At 41.1% G+C, this 17,262-nt stretch overlaps 1 protein-coding gene and 1 pseudogene across 3 annotated transcripts in view; one reads left to right on the top strand and one right to left on the bottom strand.

Moving 5' to 3' along the window:
• LOC306670964 (inhibitor of carbonic anhydrase-like) overlaps positions 1-15,027 on the bottom strand; it is a 57,919-nt gene extending 42,892 nt beyond the window's left edge. The window contains exons 1-3 of one of the 2 annotated variants that reach the window (XM_079156041.1): positions 14,619-15,027; positions 6,081-6,253; positions 989-1,097 (exon numbers count right to left, since the gene is read on the bottom strand). In XM_079156041.1, the coding sequence (XP_079012167.1) occupies positions 989-1,097; positions 6,081-6,253; positions 14,619-14,661 (325 nt within the window). In that variant the 5' untranslated portion in view covers positions 14,662-15,027. Of the gene's footprint in view, positions 1-988; positions 1,098-6,080; positions 6,254-14,322; positions 14,369-14,618 lie in introns of those variants that run through there. The other variant, XM_079156042.1, reaches the window with a different exon arrangement.
• LOC306670967 (heterogeneous nuclear ribonucleoprotein A1-like) lies at positions 2,488-6,043 on the top strand (annotated as a pseudogene). The gene has a single exon. The product of its transcript is annotated as a heterogeneous nuclear ribonucleoprotein A1-like (transcript).
• Positions 15,028-17,262: the final 2,235 nt, after the last annotated feature.

Raw genomic sequence — 17,262 nt, 5'->3', positions numbered from 1 at the left:
CCGTGGGCCACAGCTCCCAATCAGCCATCCGGGCAAGAAACAACCGATACTCTACAGTGTACTTACAGTGTAACTTTGTTCCCTGTTGCTATTACACTGACAAAGTTCCTGCCTCCCCCGATGGCTGCAGTGTCCCACCAGACCTGGGTGTACAGTGTACTGTGTTGTAGGCTATGATGTTGGGTGGATTGGGTGTATTGAATGCATTTCTGTCTTCCAGTGTTCTTGATTTAACACTGGGTATGTCAGGACATAAACCCATCGTAAGTGAAGGAGCCTCTGTAGTTCTTTTCCTGCCAGTGCCTCTAGGCTGTGGAGACAGGAACCTTGAAGGCCCCAGTTACTGCAGAGCCTACAGGTGTTCTGTTCTCAGAATGAGCTTCAGCTCCCAATCACGATGATGTCACAGCTTCTCTGCAAGGGCTTTTCTTCCTTCTCTGTTTCTCTGCCTACAGCTCCATCACAAAGGTAAAGGCAAGAAAGGAAGCATGCGGTGTCATCCCTAGGAATATACCAGTTCCCTGCAATTCAGAGTCAAATTGAGGTGGTCTGTGCTCATACACACTAATGGCACCAAGGGACAGGTATGAGAAAGAGGCAAAGCCTATTCCTGGACTCCCCTGGCACCTCATGTGTTGTGTTTCACAGGTAGAGGACAGCATAGGGCAGAAGCAGCCAGATCCTCACACTTCACCAAAGATGGCTTCCTATTGGTGTAGCCCCACTGGTGGGTGATAGACTCTGGACAGCAACCCCCTCAGGCTATGGATACCTCACAGCCTACAGCACCAACTGCATTTCTGTTAGGATGCAGAAGTTTGCAGTTGCCAGGGCTAACCATCCACCAGGCCTTGTGGGTCGGTTTCAGTGACAGCTTCCTTCAAGAGTTGCAGTAACTTTGTTCCCTGTTGCTAATACATGACAAAGTTCCTGCCTCCCCTGATGGCTGCAGTGTCCCACCAGACCTGGGTCCCCAGGAAGAACACACCGTCTTTTGACCCATAGAATTCCACCACGATGGGCTTCAGGTTGTAGGGGGCCAGGCCTGCCTCAAACACCAAACCTCCATCAATCGTCACAGCATCTGCTTCCTGTGCCTGAAAGGGAAGAGAGCAGACCTTGAATGACACCCGTCACCTCTAAGGAAGACTTTCCTCCCCGTCTGCCAAGGACACTTGTTCTGTAGATCCTCACATGGCTCAGACTCCTTCACCTCCCTCCTGTCTATACTCAAACGCCACCTTCTCATAGATGTGGTCCCTGACTGCATTCTCCAAGTTACTACCTGTGTTTGCTGGATGTCCCTTTATCTCCTTAGCCCTCATCAACAGTCTGACATTTGCATTTGTTCAGTAAAGCTGCAATTTTAAAAAATATTTTTGATCTGCAGTTGCTTAAATCCACAAATGCAGAACCTGTGGATCTGGAGGATGACTGCATTGTTTCTACATACTTCCCCTCTTTTTCCAATCCCATTTTTTTCCTTACAAATATAATATGTATTAATATATAGATATAGACACATATATGTGCACACATTTGTGTATTTGTGCATGTTTAGAGTTAGGAGACTATTAGATGGCATGTATTAGAAGCCAATTCATCTAAGAAAGAATGTATTTAGTATAAAAGGTAAAAGAACAAGGAGGTAACTGAGCCTTGTGAATGCCAAGATCTGAAGCAACAAAAATTGACACAGGTTTTAGTCTATCCTGGTGGGCTCTGGCTCATGACTCTGGATTCCAGGTTGTTCTGGCTTTTTCTCACTTTACCTACATTTTTCTTTCTTGAGTATTTCCTCTTCAAGTTCCAATGTCAGATGCAAAAAGATAACAATATTCTTACAGAGAATGCTTCACCAAGTCTCACAATGACAGAAGGGCAAATTCCTATCATGAATTCATCTCTATCTATCTCTCTCTGTTCACATATCACAGACTTTTATATTGTAACAATGCTGCAGATCTCTGGGGTAATATTTTTCCAGAAATATTTTTCTGTTTATTATTTTAAATGTAATGAGATCACAATTTCAGGCTAATTTTCCCCAACTGATGATTGTTGGTATATGAGAATAGCAGTCTTTATGATATATATTTTTTTATCAAATTTATTTATTAATAAATAATCAAGCATTTCTCTCAATTTCACTGTAATTTCTAGGCATGCAATCATGTACATGCACATATAAATATGTACATGTACATGATTTAAAAACTTGTGCGCATCTTTATGATTCATACTAAATATTTCCAAATTGTTTTCCAGAAATGAAAAAATAATTTATAATACCAACATAAATTTATGACTTATAATGCCAATTATAATGCATACCAATTTCACTGCAAACCTATCAGTGAAAGATATTATCATTTAAGAAATGTTATTACATTACTAGGTATAAACTATTACTATAAGAATGGTTTTATTTACATTTCTTTGATTATATTCATATTTAAATATATATTTATATTTCTTTGATTTATATTGTTTATTATAATTTCTTTTCTGTGAGTGGTTTTTTATTGCTTATTATTCTTAAGTGTTCTTGTAAATTTAAATGATATCTTTGTATAGTTTTTACAGTACAGTATGCTGTACTGATGTGCTGATGTGCTCATGCGATTATTTTTTGCATGCTTAAGGCTTTTGAAAATATTTTCAAAGCTTCAAAATTTTTATTTTCAAACTTGTCTGCTTTCGTGATTTATCTAGTCTTGTCTGTTTCTTTTAGACAAGTTGAATGAAGCTGGTTCATTCTGGTGAATGGATTAAGACTCTCACTTGGTTTTTTTTTCTAAGTGGCTACCCAGTTGTCCAACTAAAGAATCCTTTCTCAGTCATTTGTTTGAAGAGTTCGCCTTATCATTCATAACCAGCTAAGTCTACATGAGTTCTTGCTTAAACTTATTGAGTCTAGAACCCTGGTGTCCTAATGTTGAATTTTTCTCATACTTTGCATCTTTATTTTATCATGTAGATGATTAGATAGGTGGATGGATATACAGAAAGTTGGGAATATGTCAGTTTTGTTCTCTTCCAGGTCTTCAAGATATCTGCCAGTTATCTGTTCTTTATAATGTTTTTATTTGGATGTGGAATCCTTTTAGGAAGGGTTCAGCCATTTCCCTGTCACTTTTCTTTCTCAAGACAGGTTGTAATCTCATCCACATGCTCTTCTTTAAGAATTTATCATCATTTTAGTGATTGCTTTGAAAAGACTGTATTTGGGGATGAGGGTGTGGCTCAGTGGTGGAGGGCTTCCCTAACATGTGTGAGGCCCTGGGTTCCATCCCCAGCACCACCAGGGGAAAAAAAAAAAAAGAAAGAAAGCATCTTAAAGTCTCTGTTCCTGCTGCCGTCATGTCTAAATCAGAGTCCCCTAAAGAGCCTGAACAGCTGCAGAAGCTAGTCATCGGAGGGCTGAGCTATGAAACAACTCATGGGAGTCTGAGAAGCCATTTCGAGCAATGGGGAACACTCATGGACTGTGTGGTAATGAGAGACCCAAACACCAAGCGCTCCAGGAGCTTTGTGTTTGTCACTTATGCCACTGTGGAGGAAGTGGATGCAGCCATGAATACAAGACCTCACAAGGTGGATGGAAGGTTGTGGAACCAAAGAGAGAGGTCTCAAGAGAAGATTCTCAAAAACCAGAGGCCCACTTAACTGTGAAAAAGATCTTTGTTGGTGGCATTAAAGAAGACACTGAAGAACATCATCTACGAGATTATTTTGAACAGTATGGGAAAATTGAAATTATTGGAATCATGACGGACAGAGGCAGCGGAAAGAAGAGGGGCTTTGCTTTCGTAACTTTTGACAACCATCACTCTGTGGAAAAGATTGTCATTCAGAAATACCATCCTGTGAATGGCCACAACTGTGAAGTGAGGAAAGCCCTGTCAAAGCAAGAGATGGCTAGTGCTTCATCTAGTCAAAGAGGTCGAAGCGGTACTGGAAACTTTGGTGGTGCTCGCGGAGGCGGTTTTGGTGGAAATGACAGTTTTGGTCATGGAGGAAACTTCAGTGGTCGTGGTGGCTTTGGTGGCAGCCGTGGTGGAGGTGGATGTGGTGGCAGCGGGGATGGCTACAATGGATTTGGTAATGATGGAAGCAATTTTGGAGGTGGTGGAAGCTACAATGATTTTGGCAATTACAACAATCAGTCATCAAATTTTGAACCCACAAAGGGTGGGAACTTTGGAGGCAGAAGCTCTGGACCATCCGGTGGTGGAGGCCAATACTTTGCCAAACCACGAAACCAAGGTGGCTATGGCGGTTCCAGCAGCAGCAGCAGCTATGGCAGTGGCAGAAGGTTTTAATACTGCCAGGAAACAAAGCTTAGCAGGAGAGGAGAGCCAGAGAAGCGACAGGGAAGCTACAAGTTACAACAGATCTGTCAACTCAGCCAAGCACAGTAATGGCAGGGCCTAGCTGCTACAAAGAAGACATGGTTTAGACAATACTCATGTGTATGGGCAAAAAAACTCGAGGACTGTATTTGTGACTAATTGTATAACAGGTTATTTTAGTTTCTGTAAAGCTTTCCAACAAAGGGTTTTAATGTAGACTTTTTTTTTTTGCATCCATGCTATTGATTGCTAAATGTAATAGTCTGATCATGACACTGAATACATGTGTCTTTAAAAAAAAAAAAAAAAGAGGAAGAAGAAGGAGGAGGAGGAGGAGGAGGAAGAAAAGGAGGAGGAGGAATAATTAAGCTAGATTGTATTTTGATGAAAATTATGGTAAAGTGAGTTAACTTTGAGAGAATATATAATTATATGATAGACTTTCATATTATAACCATTTTACAGATCTCTCCTATAGTAATTTTCCAGAAATATTTTTCTGTTTTTTATTATTTTAAAAATAATGAGACCATATTTTCAAGCTATTTTTCCCCAACTAATGACTGCTGGTATATGAAAATGACATTACTTGTGACATATTTCTGTTTCATCAAACTAATTTGTTCATTAAAAAATACAGCAGCATTTCTCTTGATTCCACTGTACTTTCAGAGGCAATCCTCTGCAAATACTGATATTTTTGTTTGTTTCCATCTTACATGCATTCTATCTTGCTGCATCACCAGGAAATTTCAAAAACAATGTCAAGTAATAATAGTGACACTGTAGTACAACCACTCTGGAAATCAATATGGAGTTTCCTCAAAAGACTAGGCATGAAACCCCATATGACCCAGTTATTCCACTCCTTGGTGTTTATCCCAAAGAACTAGTCAGCATACTATAGCAGTATGTGCATACCCACATTTAAAACAGTGCAATTTGCAATAGCCAAGCTATGGAACCAGCTTAGGTGTCCGTCAACAGATGATTGGATGAAAATGTAGCATATAAGCACAATGGAGCTTTACTCAGTCATAGAGAGGAGCAAAAACTATGTCATTTACAGGAAAATAGATAGAACTGGAGAACATTATGTTAAGTAAAATAAACCAGACTCAGAAAGTCAAGGGTTGTGTTTTCTCCTCCTCTACGAGGAAGCTAGAAAAAAATGGGGAAAAGGAGAATCTCGTGAAAATAGAAGGTAGACCAGAAGAGTAGAAGACAGGATCAGGGGAGGGAGGAAGAGCAGGTAAGAGGATGTGCTGGGGAATGAAACAGACCTAATTATATTATATGCCTGTATGCATATATCACAATGAATCCTGCTATTATGTATAATTATAATATATCAATTTAAAACATAATGGTGACCCTGGAGCTTCTTACTTATATCTTGTTTCTGAGTTTGTTTGTTTGTTTTGTTTTGTTTTTCACAGTGCCAGGGATGGAAAAGAGGGCCTTACATATGCTGGACAAGTGCTTGTTCCAAAGTATGTCCCCAGCCCAATTCTGAGTCTTTATCAATTCTACTTATGGCAATGCTGGCTTTCCTAACCATGGATATCTTACTAAGATTGAATCCTTCTCTATTATTGGTTTAATTATGATTATAATTTCTACTATCCATGAATGTTGAACAGCAGCATTTTCCTCTATAGTAATAAGTACAGAAAAACAAAGTATGAACTTTCTTTCACTCTCCTTTGGGCAGCAGTGACTCACCACAATGGCCCTGATGCACTCAAGGTAAGAGGTTCGCTTCACGCAGGTGACAAGGGGACCATCTGCTGGAAGGACTTTCTTCACGTTATCACGGAAACTGGAACACTTAGAGTTCTCGTGATCTGACACAGTGCACCATCTCACTGTCTGTTCAGGAACAGCCCGACACAGCCCTGAGGGAAAGAGGTAGAAGGGACCCACAGTGTCACTTTTCTCTGCTGGCAGAGGTCAAAGACAAGATAAAAGGCCAGCTAGGTGGAATACACACAAATTGGGTTGGCAGCCTAACCCACACGAATTCTTAGGGTCCATTTTTCTGATTCTGTCCTGTCCCTTGGATAAAAAAGCCATATCTGTCCCCAAAGAGCTAAACAGAGTTAGCATTATAAGACAGCACTTCCGCATCACTGTAAGTGTCCCAAAATATTAAAAACAAAGACTCAAACAAAAACCATATTCAGATATTCATACAGTACAGTTCACTATAACTAAAAGGCAAACAACCCAAATGTGTCATCGATGGATGTTTAGATAAACAAAATGTGGTATATCCATATAATGGAATATTGTTCTGCCACAGAACATTGAAATACTGCTACAATGTTTTTTTCTATTTCTATTTTTGCATAGTGTTAAGGATTAAGCCCAGGGCCTCATGCACGCTAGGCAAGCACTCTACCACAGAGCCACATCCTCAGCACTACGTGCCACTGTTTAAATAAATATCAAGAACATTATGTTGTTGTGGAAACGACAAGATGACACTCAGAAAGTAGGAGAAACCGAACTTTATTTTACGCTGGCGGGCCCAGAGGAGATTAGCACTCCAAAATTCTGAGCCCTGATCCACAGTTTCTCACACTATTTACAGGTTATTTGACATCATCTGAGACCCATCCTACCATTAGGGTTTTTTCCTCTTTTAAAACAAAACAAAACAAACAAACAAACAAAAAAACCCTAATCTATGTGGCTGAAGGCCTTGTGCAGGCTCTAACATAGAGCATGGCTAACAGAACAGATAAGAGGAGATGTCTTTTCATAGACATCTATGACATTTTGGGAGGGAGTAGTCAGTACTGTAATGTATTGACATTACAGTAGGGAGTAACTGCAATTACTGTTGATAATTGCAGTTATTGACAATGCAAAAGTAGGGACCCATGGTTCATTAGGCTTCCTGGAGAAAGGCTAAGAGAGGGAAGGGGAACTGACCCCTTCCCAGGCATTGGACTCTTCCCATAACGTTTTTGTAATTTCATTTCACAACCAGGTCTGGTTTTGCCATCACAATGTTATGTTATGATTCAGGTGTGGCGTGCACACCTGTAATCCCAAGGACTCAGAAGGCTGAGTCAGGAGGATTATAAGTTCAAAGCCAGCCTCAGCTACTTAGTGAGGCCCTAAGCAACTGAGTGAGATCCTGTCTCAAAATAAAAATGGGCTGGGAATATTTCTCAGTGGTTAAGCACCCTGGGTTCACTCCCTGGCACTTAAAAAAATTATGTTAAGTGAAAGAAGCCAAATAGATAGGCCAACAAATCTAGATGAGGTAAATCTATATAGACAGAAAGCAATTGGCGGTTGCCACATACTGGGGAGAGAAGGGAACAGGTACTGATGGCTTAAGGGGTACTGGGTTTTTCTGTTGGAACTAGATAGAAGAGATAGTTACACAACATTGGGAATGTACTAAATATCACTGAATTGTTCATTTCTAAATGGTTAATTTAGGTTATATAACTTATCTGAGAGAGAGAGAGAGAGAGAGAGAGAGAGAGAGAGAGAGAGAGAGAGAGAGAGAGAGAGAGGAAGGGGCTTCTTGCCTCTGGCCAGAAGACTTAGACCTGGTAATTTGGTCTTTATCTTAATGTTGGCTGTTGTAACCTTACATGGTAGTAATTGCTGCGTCATTAAAATCATGCTTATTTATCTCATTAGTATTTTAAGCTGTAATGAAGAGCGTTTCAAAGCCAAATGCTGTTTATAAGTCTGTAGCATTTTGACAGAACCTTATTTTATTTCATTTTAGATACACTCTTACTTTAAATGAAATCTAGAGAACAAAAGATACAGTAAGAAGTGAACGGGTTTGTATTGTTCATTTGCTGCTGAGGCTTGAACCCATGACCTTTGGCATGTTAGGAAAGCACTCTGCCACTGAGCTAAATCTGTCAGGATTTTATGAGCCTGACTATTTTATGAGCCCCTATATGTCAGGCACTGCACAAGTACTTTACCTTCTTTTAATTTTCACAATTGTCCTACCATTTAAGTATTGTTCCTGTTTTAGAGAAGAGAGATACCAAATTGATACGAGATAGGAGAGGACCAATTACCTAAAACAGAATCCCACGTCAAAGATAGAGAGCAGCACCTGGAGGCCCTCAAATTGGAAAAAGTCTACAAAGGCAGCAACTCGAGGTAAGAGCAGGATAGGGAATGGAATTGTATAGGCCTAAGGTCCTTGTGCAGAATACCAAGATGAGGCCTTTTTTGAAAGTCTACATTTTTGGTTACCATTGTGCTTATGTTTAAAAAAAAAAATGAAAAAATTCAAATAGATACTTCATAAAAGAAGTTAAAGGAATGGTCACTGTCATGTTTTGGATATGAGGGGTCCTCCAAAAGCTCCTCTGTTAATGCAGGAATATTCAGAGGTGCAATGATTAGATTATGAGAGCACTAACCTAATCTGTCCATCTAGTTTGAATGGACTGACTAGGTGGTGACTCTAGGCAGGTGAGGCATGGCTGGAGGGTCATGCCCTGGAAGGGTTCATCTCCCCCGCAATCCCTCCTTCTCTCTTTCTATTTGCCAGTTGCCATGAGCTGGGCAGCTCTCCTCTGCCATATCCTTCTGCCATGATATTCTGCCTCACCTTGGACCCTAAGTAATGTAGCCAACCAACCATGGACTGAGTCTCTGAAATTGTGAACCCAACATAAGCTTTTCTTCTTCTAAGTTGTTCTTGTCAGCTATTTTGGTCACAATGACAAAAAACTGACTAGCACAGTCACTAAGAATATGAAAAGATGCTCAATGTCATTAGTCATCAGAGAAATAAAACTGAAAACCACAGTGAGATCCCACTATATGCTATTAGACTGGTTAACTGTGAAAAGAACAATATCACCAAGTGTTAGCAGGATGGGGAACAATGAACTCCTTATATATCACTTATGTGAATATTAAAATGGCACAACTACTCAAAGAGTTTAATTTACTTACTTTATTTGTTTGTTTTTTTGTTTTTGCCGGGCACAGGACAGAACCCAGGGCTTTGAACATGCCAGTCGAGCCCTCTACCACTGAACTACAACCCAGCTCCTAAGTTTGGCATTTTCTTAACAAGTGAAACAAATTTATAACAGAATGCTTTTTAAAATTAAGATATTTAAAAGAAGCTCTTAGCCTGTACTTTTTAAGTAAGATTGGGAGCCTTTACTTTTAACTTTTTTTTCCTTGCCAAATTTCATCTCATGCTGAGAATGTAAACTTGCCCCCATTGCCCAGTGTTGACAAAACCTCAAGAACTGGATTTATAGCTGGGTGAGGTGGCACATGCATGTAATCCCAGTAGCCTGGGAGGCTGAGGCAGGAGGATTGTGAGTTCAAAGCCAGCTTTAGCAACTTAGCAAGGCCCTAAGCAACTCAGCAAGATCCTGTCTCTAAATAAAATATAAAAAGGGATGGGAATGTGGCTCAGTGGTTCAGTGCTCCTGGGTTCAATCCCCAGTACCCAAATAAAAGGAAAAAAGGGGGAAAAAAGAACTGGATTTACAGACAACTTATGCATATTTCTTGGTTTTTGTTTTGAATCATAAAATTTGGATGCTACTTTGGGTTTGGGAAGACAGCTGGGAGTAAATCCATTCTTTTTACTTCACCATTGAATTTCTCTCACTCCTGAAGTGGGTGGACAACAGTTCAGGCTGATGGGACCTTGGGCATCAAGTCTTTGACTAAAAGGTCTGGGAAACAGAATTAGCACCCCAGATGTGACAGCGCTCCCTGGTGGCATCTCTTAGATAAGATTTTCCAGAGCTTCATCTGTGGACAGCCAGCCCTGGAGGAAGGAAGCAATTCCTTACGAATCTAGGTTTTTTTGGGGAAACCTTTCTTTATCTTTTGGGTCAGTGATGACTGTCCTTACCACTTTTTGGTGAAGTACAGAAATGAATTTTTCATACAGTGCAAGTTGAGCCTGGTTCTTCCTTTTCTTTGTCATTTGGGGTTGTTCTGAGCCACTTTGGGGTTCTTTTGACCATCTGGGGCTTTGGCTTTTAGTGGACAAGAAAGTCTGGATTTTGAAAAATTGTGATGTTGATTTTCAGGGAAGGGGCATAAGGCATATGAGAAAACCAGAATATTTGAAGATCTCTGTAGTTATTTGCATGGAAATTATTTGCTATTTGGAAACCCCTTCCCCCAACCCCATCCTGGGAGCCTTGCGGGGGTGGGGGGCGGTAGTGGAGCTGACTGATATCTAAAAACTGCACTCTATACTGGCTCTGTATTCTTTTTATCTTTCATCTTGGTTATTGACTTAGTAGAGGCTAAATAAATTTGATGGTTGGCAATAACAGTCCTTTTGGGAATTTATTTATACAATAGTCCCCAGACTCTGGTGACAAGAGACAAATGCTCCCTCCAGTCCCTCTGGGTAACCCTAGATAACTAGGGTCTTGAGGTATCAGGCCACTGTCTTATGACATGCAGCAGTCTCATAGGATTCCATTTCAAAATGTACCCTGTTCCTGGGTTTAAAGGAAGTCTAACAGCTCATCCAGGGGAGCTGCACATTGTGGGGTTGTCACCCTACACCTTGAGTGTCCCCACACCCCTTGGTGTTCAGGGCTTTCCAGAGGATAGCTGGCCCATTGGTGACACTCTGGGAAGGAATCCCTGTAAACAGCACATTTAAAATATATGCACGCGCGTGTGTAGATGGATTTATTTATTTATTTATTTATCTATCTATCTATCTATCTAGCTATTTATTTATTTATTTATATGTGATGCTGAGGATCAAATCCAGTGCCTCACACATGCTAGGCAAGTGTTCTATCACTGATCCACAACTCCAGCCCAAACGATACATTTTGCTGACCAAAAAAATACCTCCCAAGCACTGGTTCTTACTCCAATCACTAGATAATCCTCTAATCAAATGAGTCCTGGAAACACTAGACAGAGTTTAAAAACACCAAAGTAAACTTTCCCTCACATTCCTAGAAATAACTTTGAATAAGGTACCAGGGACCACTTCCATTTTTGGCAGGAAATTCTTTTCTCTCTCTCTCTCTCTCTCTCTTTTTTTTTTTTTAAGCTCATGGTTTTTTCCTGATGAATTCACTTTTGATTCTTTGTGATTCTTTGTGCTTAAACTAATATTGTTTTGTTTTCTTGGGTTGGAGGTTTTTCCTTCGCTTGTTGATGCTGTTGTTTTGTCTTGTTTCCTGCTGCTTTCTTTACTTAGAAAACTGGTTATTCAAGGTTACTTGGAGGATAATTATTTCAGCCAGCCCCAGCTGAAATGTGGGACATCAAAAGAATTAACGCTCAGACTTTTTTTTTTCCCAAGAAAGTAAAAATATTTTTAAAATCAAGCTACCGCCATATAAAAAGTTTGATTCAAGGGTTATATTAGATCTGTAAATAAAAATCTTGAAATTTAGCCATATAACCAGGTGGTTTTACCTTATTTTAGTTTGTCATAAATAAAATTTAGATATAACTGTCTGTTTATAAAACTGGCAAATTTATATTATCCTGTTGCTTTGTCTTATGACTGAAATTTTAACATAAGTAGATCTCTGACAAATGGTTAATTTAAATTTGTTGGGAAGATAAAAATTGAGATGTCTTCACAACTTCACATCTTGCCTGCTTGCCAGCCAAACAGGATCACATTTTTCTCTCTTGGATGTTTAAGATGTAATGTTGACCACTTTCTGTGCCTCAAGTACAGCAGTTCTTCAGGATTTTCTTTTGTCAAAGAAATGACTTATTGAATTAACTCTGCTTGCCTGATATCTCAGTTTTCATGAGTAATTTTAAAATAACCTAAAAATAAATTGGGTAAATATAAATGGAATAAATATTTATAAATATATATAATAGAAATAAAACATCTGAGCCATTTGTAAATGCTGGGTCAATTAAAATACTAATACAGCAATTGCTAAGTGTAAATTCAAGTACTCTTGTCTCCTTAAACTCTATAAAATCTATTATATGTGTTTCACAAATTGTTGGTATATAGAACACTTTGTGTCGTACCACCAAGAGATTTCTGCTCCTTTAATAAGTTTAAGAACAATAGAGGGAGAATAGGTATCCAGACATGAAAACTTTAAGGTACATTTTCATCTAATATAGGCCAATAGTTTGGGGGTGAGTTTTGAACAATAAAAATTTTAGATGATTAAAGGTCATATTTGTTCATATTTTTTAAAATGCCCTAAAGTCAATAATTTATAAAAGGGAAACTCATTCAATACTTAAGTTGTAAAAATAGCCACCACCTATTTTAGATAACAGTCAGTTTAGGGGGATCATCTTTTTATTTTTCTGTAAAGACCCATTTTTGAAGACTATCTCCAATAGAACTTATAGCTGGAAAGTGTTCATTTAATGTGACCTGATACCAGCAGTCATAATAGAGACTAGAGAGGCTGGTCTGCTTCTCTGCAATACTGGGATCCTGTTTCCCTATCTAGTCTTGCTTGGATTCGATTCTTAGAAATGTAGTTTTTTAAATCACTTTTTGTCTTACAGCAGAAACCTTGAAAGATTCTGAAACAAAATCTTGGACTTTTCACATTCCACGTATCTTGTGCAGTGGCTTCCATAGTTTGGAGTCTGGACGTGGTCACCCAGGCACAGACTGTGCATGCCTGTGATCCCAGATACGCCTGTGTTCAGCAGGAATCCTTTTGGGTTGGTTTAGCCAGAGTCTCCCTGACTTCTGATGTTCTCTTAGAAAATTACCAAGACTTAATTACTAAATCATTAACCAAAGAACTCCACTCTGATCTTTGGCTAAAACTCCCATTTGCCCACACTGTATTCAGTTGAGCCCAGAGTCTCCTTGGATGCAAAAATCCCAGTGCTATGGCTGCTGGTGACCTGTTGATCCTGAATGAAGTCTACTGTACTGTGTTTTAATAAGTGTCATGGAAGATTTTTTTTTTCTTTAAAAAAGGTGAGTGAGAATCAATAACACTGGGGTTAGGGTTAGGGTGAGAGTTAGGGTTACCTATTGATAGGGAATGGAAAAAGAAAGGCTTAACAACAAACAAGTCACTTGAGCCAGGTGGGGTGGCACAGGCCTGTAATCCCAGTAGTTTGGGAGGTTGAGGCAGGAGGATCACAAGTTCAATGCCAGTCTCAGCAACTTAGTGAGACCCTAAGCAACTTAGGAAGATCCTGTCTGGAAAGAAAGAGAGAAAGAGAAAGAGGGAGGGAAGGAGGGAGGGAAGGAGGGAGGGAAGGAAGGAAGGAAGGAAGGAAGGAAGGAAGGAAGGAAGGAAGGAAGGAAGGGACTGGGAATCAGCTCAGTGGTAGAGCACCTCCTTAGCATGTGTAAGCCCCTGAGTTCAATCCCTGATTGGGGGCGGGGGGGGGGGGGGGGGGGATTGGTCTATAAAAATTTGGGAATTCATAAATGAGGCTACACTAAGGTTAGACATAAACTGAGTACTAAAGAAGTTTGTAATCAAGTGTCGTTTAAAACATCAGAATTCTAAATCTTAAGATATGTAAGTTCATTTGATGTTTCTTTCCTTATCTTGGTCAGTGCCTGACATAGCCAGGAGAGGAGACAGAGGAAGAACAAATAGCACAGGCCCTGCTCAGGAGGGGCACCCAGGTTTCCTTGTGACCTCAGCTGAGTCACCTCTGTGTTCTACCTTTCCAGCCTGTCCAGTCCCTGGCTGAGCTCCCTGTGTGGCCCCATGTGGCCATGCTGGGCCAGGGAGGGTCCGGCACACTCGCGGCCCTTGCTGCTCTCCCTTGCTCTGCCCGGCCCCGTCGCCCCTCCCTCAAGTAAGATGCTCTACCCAAGAACATACTAATGACAGTCTGAGAGACGGACAGGATCCAGGTGGACAGAAGCAGCAGGAGCCCCAGGGCTATTCACATGCCTGAGTTCACGGACTTCCTCAGTAACCCAGCAAGGTTCCCGGAAAAGCCCTCCCTCCCAGCTTTGGCATTTCTGTGCAGGGTGATAACTCACCTCTACTTGCCTCTAGACACCATTTTCTCATTTTCACAGCAACTGTGTGTTGTGAAAAGACAAATCTTTACCAAGCCAGAGGGTCAAAGAACAGCCTAGAGCCACACAGCAGTGAGAGAGGCAGGTGGATTCCATTCAAGACTGATCTTTTTTTTTTTTTTTTTTTTTTTTTTTTTTTCCCCTTTGACCTACAGACTGTCTGGCAACCAAGTAGAGTTCCGCTGTGGTTGACCCTCGCTGTCACCCGGTCCCCTCCGCAGAGCGCCCTGTAGGGCAGGTTCCCAGTGCGCACTCACCCAGGGCCCCCGCGCACAGCAGGGCGCAGATAGCGAGCCTCATTCTCCGCTGCTGACGGGCGCGCGACTCGGTCGGGACCCTGAGCCTGATCCTGCTTCACCACCCAGAAACCGGGTGGATCCGCCTACTCTCCGAAAGGTTGGCGGGCCGGGCAGATGGCCATTGCCACTCCCTCCATCCTCCCCGGGGCAGTGGCCCAGCATCCCGCCCGACCCTTATCCAGCAGCTCCTAAACGTCTCAAAACCACGGACTCCTAGAGACTGGGGGGCATCCTCGGGTCGGAAAACCGCGGACCCTCCGCGCAGGAAAGCGTCTCCACGTGTACACGACGCTGCGAACACATCTTTCGGGAATTCTCAGACTCCTCCTCCTGCAGCGTCTACGTTGACCACTCCAAGGTCCTCCCGGAAGTGCCCCTAAATGGCACTGCCCCTGCATCCTTCTCGTGCTGCAAGAGGCCACAGCCAGGCCGAGTGAACACACCCCCGTAAGCCGCCGGGGTCTCCGGAAACAGCAGAGCCCGACCGCCCCCTGGGGGCCCTTCCAGTCACAGTCCATCTCTTCTCTACAAAGGTGCTGGTTATTTTGCCTCCTAACAACATACGCCAAGGCTGTTGGTATTTTAATTTCATAGAGATGGACTCTTCCAAATGAACGGTTTTGTATTTGGTTTCTCTGACTCAAAGTTACATTTGTGAGATTCCTCTATGCAGTTGTGCCTGGTGAGGTCATTGATTTTTTCAGACTCTCTTCCACTCTATGTGATGAAGGCTATAAGTTTCCCAAAAGAATTCTTTTTTCTTGATATGTTATAACCTTATGATTATTCACTTCAAAATAGATTCCAACTGGGTGTGGTGAGCCATTTGGGAGGTTGAGGTGGGAAGATGGTTGGAACCCAAGAGGTCCACCCAGCCTCGCCAGACCCTATCTCAAAAACAAACATACAAATATTCTCATTTTCATTGTGATTTTTAAAATTCAACTCATGATTTCATTTAGAAGTGTATTGTGTGCTGTGTGTAGTGGCGCGCGCCTGTAATCCTAGCAACTGCAGAGGCGGAGGCGGGAGGATCCCAAGTTCCAGGTGAGCCTCAGCAACTAGACTGAGACCCTATCTCAAAATAAAAACTGAAAAGGGCTGGAGATGTGGCTCAGAAGTTCAGTATCCCTGGGTTCAATCCCCAGTATCAAGTAAGTAAGTAAGTAAGTAAGTAAATAAATAAATAAATAAATAAATAAATGTATTGCATGATTATCCAGACAACCTACTAAAACCACACAAGTCCTTTATAAAATGGGGAAGAGGGAGGTTGAGTGGGTATTGTCCGAGTGGTGCAATGTTAGAAAGACTGTCATTACTGGCTCCAAAGATGGAAGAGGATGGGGTCACAAGCCAAGAAATAGGTGCATCTCTAAAGAGGGAACAGCAAGAGAACAGTCTTCTGCAGAACCTCCAGAAAGGAACAGCACGCTGCTGACATCTTTTTTTTTTTTTTAATATATATACCTTTATTTTATTGATTTATTTTTATGTGGTGCTGTGGATCAAACCCAGTGCCTCACATGTGCTAGGCAAGTGCTCTACCACTCAGCCACAACCCCAGCCCCCTGCTGACATCTTGATTGTAGCCCAGTGAGGCCAATTTCAGACTTCTGACCTTCAAAACTGTAAGCTGATGATAAGTTTGTGCAACTTCATTACAGTCATAATAGGAAATGAATATATCTGCTATATTTACTTGGGCCTCTCTAAGGCATGGCATTATCTTTTTTTTTTTTCATTAGTACATTATAGTAATACATGCTATTGGGGTTCATTTTGATATGATTATGCAAGCATGGAATATAATTTGCTCCAATTCAGTCCCTGATACTTCCTCTTTCCCTCCCCTCCTTCCTCCCCCTGTTCCCTTTCCTCTACTGGTCTTCTTTCTTTTTTATTTAGAGTTTTTTTTTTTTAATATTAGTGCTTTATAGATATACATAAAGGTGAAATTCACTGTGGTATATTCATCTATGTACATAGACTAGTTTTGATCAATTTCATTCCACTGTTCCTCCCATTTCCAGTCCCTACTCCCTTCCCCTCAATCTCTTTCCTCTACTCATTGATCTCTATTCTATTTTCATGGGACTCATGCCCCTTCACCCTTTACCCCTTATTTTGGACTAGCTTCTGCATATGAGAGAAAATATTTGACCCTCGACTTTCTGACTCTAGCTTATTTCACTTAGCATGATACTCTCCAGTTCCACCCATTTACCAAGAAATTATGGTGCTATCTTCTTTATCTCTCATTCCATGGAAATTCTACCAAATATCTTAAAGAGAAAACTGCTCCTTTGTCAAGTTCCATTTTCTGCACCTCCCTTCTGGGATCTTGCCTCCATTTGTATTTTTCCAGCCCTGAGACTGCCATAAATTGCTGGTTTCTCTGCAACCCAGCTGTGCTCAGGTACAGCCTGATGCCTCCTGCCTTGTGCCCAGAAGTGACCCATAATGTAATTTCTGGTTCTTCCTTCACTTGTTCATACCCTTGAGAAAATAAGGTCTATGAGGGTAGATGCCATGACTTTCTTGTTCAATATTCTAATCCTAAACTGGAAAGTAATGCCTGATATAGGATTCGAAAAGATTG

Source organism: Sciurus vulgaris (genome assembly GCF_902686455.1).
Source record: "Sciurus vulgaris genome assembly, chromosome: 10".
NCBI lineage: Eukaryota > Metazoa > Chordata > Mammalia > Rodentia > Sciuridae > Sciurus > Sciurus vulgaris.
The sequence above is the reverse complement of the archived record's forward strand: the minus strand, read 5'-3'. Positions and strand labels throughout refer to the sequence as shown.